The 2,760-nt window shown below is 36.1% G+C and overlaps 1 protein-coding gene across 1 annotated transcript; it reads right to left on the reverse strand.

The window, feature by feature from the left end:
* Positions 1–847: 847 nt before the first annotated feature.
* LOC143594490 (uncharacterized) lies at positions 848–1,785 on the reverse strand. Its single transcript, XM_077073798.1, has 3 exons — positions 1,579–1,785; positions 1,363–1,462; positions 848–1,278 (listed from the first exon to the last, which is right to left on the reverse strand). The coding sequence occupies exons 1-3, from the start codon at positions 1,783–1,785 to the stop codon at positions 848–850; spliced, it is 738 nt and encodes a 245-aa protein (XP_076929913.1).
* Between the last annotated feature and the right edge of the window lie 975 nt (positions 1,786–2,760).

The raw sequence follows: 2,760 nt of genomic DNA on the forward strand, positions 1-2,760 counted from the left end.
CTCGAGCAAGTTTTAGTACCCGAGCATACTAAGCTTGTTCATAATAACCCTTAGTAAATATTGACGTGATTAAGGAAGAATATGTTTGCTCGTGGGACTAGTTTGAGCAAAGTTGGGATTAATCAAAATAAATGAAGTCTTCTGGAGTAGAATATTTTCTAAGGAAAATTTATAAGTAAAGTCTACTCGAAGAAATGCTTCGAGCACTCTCAAGGTTACAAGGTCTGCTCGACAAGGATAAATCATACTCGAAAACCTAAGTTTACACTTATGTTTTTCTTATTGTATTTTGTAATCATTAGGGTTTCCAGAAGGAACGTCTGTGGGCCTATATAAAGAATACTAGGTTACATCATGGGACACACGATTGATGAGAGACTAAGACCTCAACTCATGAAAACCTAGTACGTTCGCCGCTTTTAAGAAAACAAAAGTAAGCTAAGGGAATATTCTAGTTTTCTAGGGATCCACACCAAACGTTCCATGCATAAAAACGTAAAAGCTTCCATTGTACTTGATTGACTATTATGTATACTGGAAACATTATGAGTGAATCGTGTGCATGTGTTGTTTATTATCATACTACGTCATCAACATCCTGATTATATTTGATTCCGTCGGATATTTTCAGTGGGTCTTTGCAAACTGATTTTGTGTCTATTCTTGTCAACTATTTTGTTTGCACGGAATCTCGGTCCTGACAGTTTTGAAGAATTGCGAGACATTATACCTCTGATAGATTCCTGATTGATGGTTGTGGCATGATTAGCAGCGCATGTGGTTGAAGCACCAGATTGAACTTTAGTCTGTTGTAACAGAATCATGAGATCATTGAATTGTTGCTGAGTTATGGCTTGCTGTTGTTCAGATTGATTCTTATGACCATTTTCCCTTGATCATCAGCAAGATTAGTAAACTTCATGCCTTTGTTTAATTTTAAATTCTTGGGAAAACCAATCAGCTTATAACACTTGTTGATCGAATGCCCATTCTTTTTGCAATGACTATACACCAAGGCTCTTTTATTCTCTCTTGTTCCCCCACTAGTGGGAGCTTCACTACTTGCATACATAGATGCAGAAGAAGCAATGAAATCAGTAATGGTATGAATCTCCTTCTGTTTCTCATCCTGTATGAGGATACCACAAGCATGGCTGATAGAAAGAAGTTGTTGCATCATCAAAATGTTGATTTTAATCATGTCATAGCTAGGAGTAAGACCAACAAGAAATTTAATCAGTCTCTGATCTTCTTCTCTCTTGGCAAACAATTGTGCAGCTGCACATGTACAAGAGGGAATAATATTAATAGCATTCAACTCATCCCAATTTCATTTCATCTTGGTAAAGTACGTAGAAATACCACTGCTACCCTGAGTGATTTGGCAATGGTTCTTTTGTAATTGATAAAACTTAGCACGATTTGCCTGACCATATCTAGTGTTCAACTCATTCCAAAGAATCTGAGCAGTTTCAGCATACAAGAACTATCATTGATATCATGAATGAGGGTGTTGAGAATCCATAATATCACCATATCATTGCAACACTGCCAAAATGCAAGATGTAGTTTGCTAACCGGCATAGTTAATGTATTGCTAGTGAAACCGAGCTTTTTTTTAGCAGACAAAGCAATCTTTATTGCACTCTTCCATGCACCGAAGCCAGTACCAGAAAAAAATTTCGAGACAAGGATCATACCAGGATGATCCGAAGGGTGAAGGTAAAGAGGGTTCGAAGAATCGATGGACAAATTTGGAAGAATAGAACTGTTCGAGTCTACCATTTAACAAAGTAGAACGAAACACACGCACGGGAAGAATAAGAACAAAAACAGCGTATGCTGTATAAATGCAGCGTATAAGGACTTATGCAGCGTATATGTTATGCGGCGTGTAAGTTATGCGCCATGTAACATATACGACGTGTAAGTCCAGAAAATCCAGAGAAGAAATACAGAGAAGTACGAAGAACGAAATCCGACGTCGGAACAAATCGTCGACGGAATGAAAAAGAGTATGTCGAAAAACAAAAAAAAAATCATCCAATTTCAAAAGAGATTGAATTAAACGAACGGCATTTATCAAGAAATGTTACAAACACAAGAAACAAGAAAACTATATATGTATATATATATATGTATAGCATAACTTATACGACGTATATGTTATACGCTATTTTTCACAGTTGTTCAAAGTGTTGTTAAAATATGTTATAAAAAAATAATTTCCCTTTGTGCTTGTTATTACGTCTTACTTAAAAAAAAATAATTCCCCATTGTGTTGGTTAGTTTTTCAAAAGGTTAATATTTGAGATGGCGTAAGATTTCTGTTGGTTTCAAATGGTCTTACTCTCACGGTCACTACCAGCTACAAAAAAAATATTCATTCTAATTGTGTTGGTTAGATAACACCACATTGTAGGACTAATGACAGTAGATTTGATCTTCGTGGTTTACCATTATCATTATCTATATCTATATCTATATTACCTATAAAAGAGATAGGCACCTTTTCAGATTCCACACTGTCTGTCTTTCAGACCCCGTTAAAATAAATGCCATTAACTCTCTGGCAATATTATACATTCACCCTCAGGTGACATTAACCCTTCAATCCTTTCCTCCGGCGACGTTACAGAAAACTCCTTTAATTGATGTATCGGTTGATCAAATACATAATTACTAGGTTACAGATAATTCCTTATATTTAGCCACCACACTGGTTCGTCACTGTTACATTCCGCACAGGCTATTAAGGCA

Source organism: Bidens hawaiensis, unplaced genomic scaffold (genome assembly GCF_021521415.1).
Source record: "Bidens hawaiensis isolate Kalapana, Puna unplaced genomic scaffold, B.hawaiensis_p1.1 tig00001692_1, whole genome shotgun sequence".
Taxonomy (NCBI): domain Eukaryota; kingdom Viridiplantae; phylum Streptophyta; class Magnoliopsida; order Asterales; family Asteraceae; genus Bidens; species Bidens hawaiensis.

Coding starts and splice junctions, on each gene's coding strand:
- LOC143594490 (XM_077073798.1), bottom strand. CDS start 1,785: ATGGTAGACTCGAACAGTTCTATTCTTCCAAATTTGTCCATCGATTCT. Junction 1,463..1,578: donor GCAATACATTAACTATGCCG/GTTAGCAAACTA, acceptor GAAACTGCTCAG/ATTCTTTGGAATGAGTTGAA. Junction 1,279..1,362: donor AATCACTCAGGGTAGCAGTG/GTATTTCTACGT, acceptor GTACATGTGCAG/CTGCACAATTGTTTGCCAAG.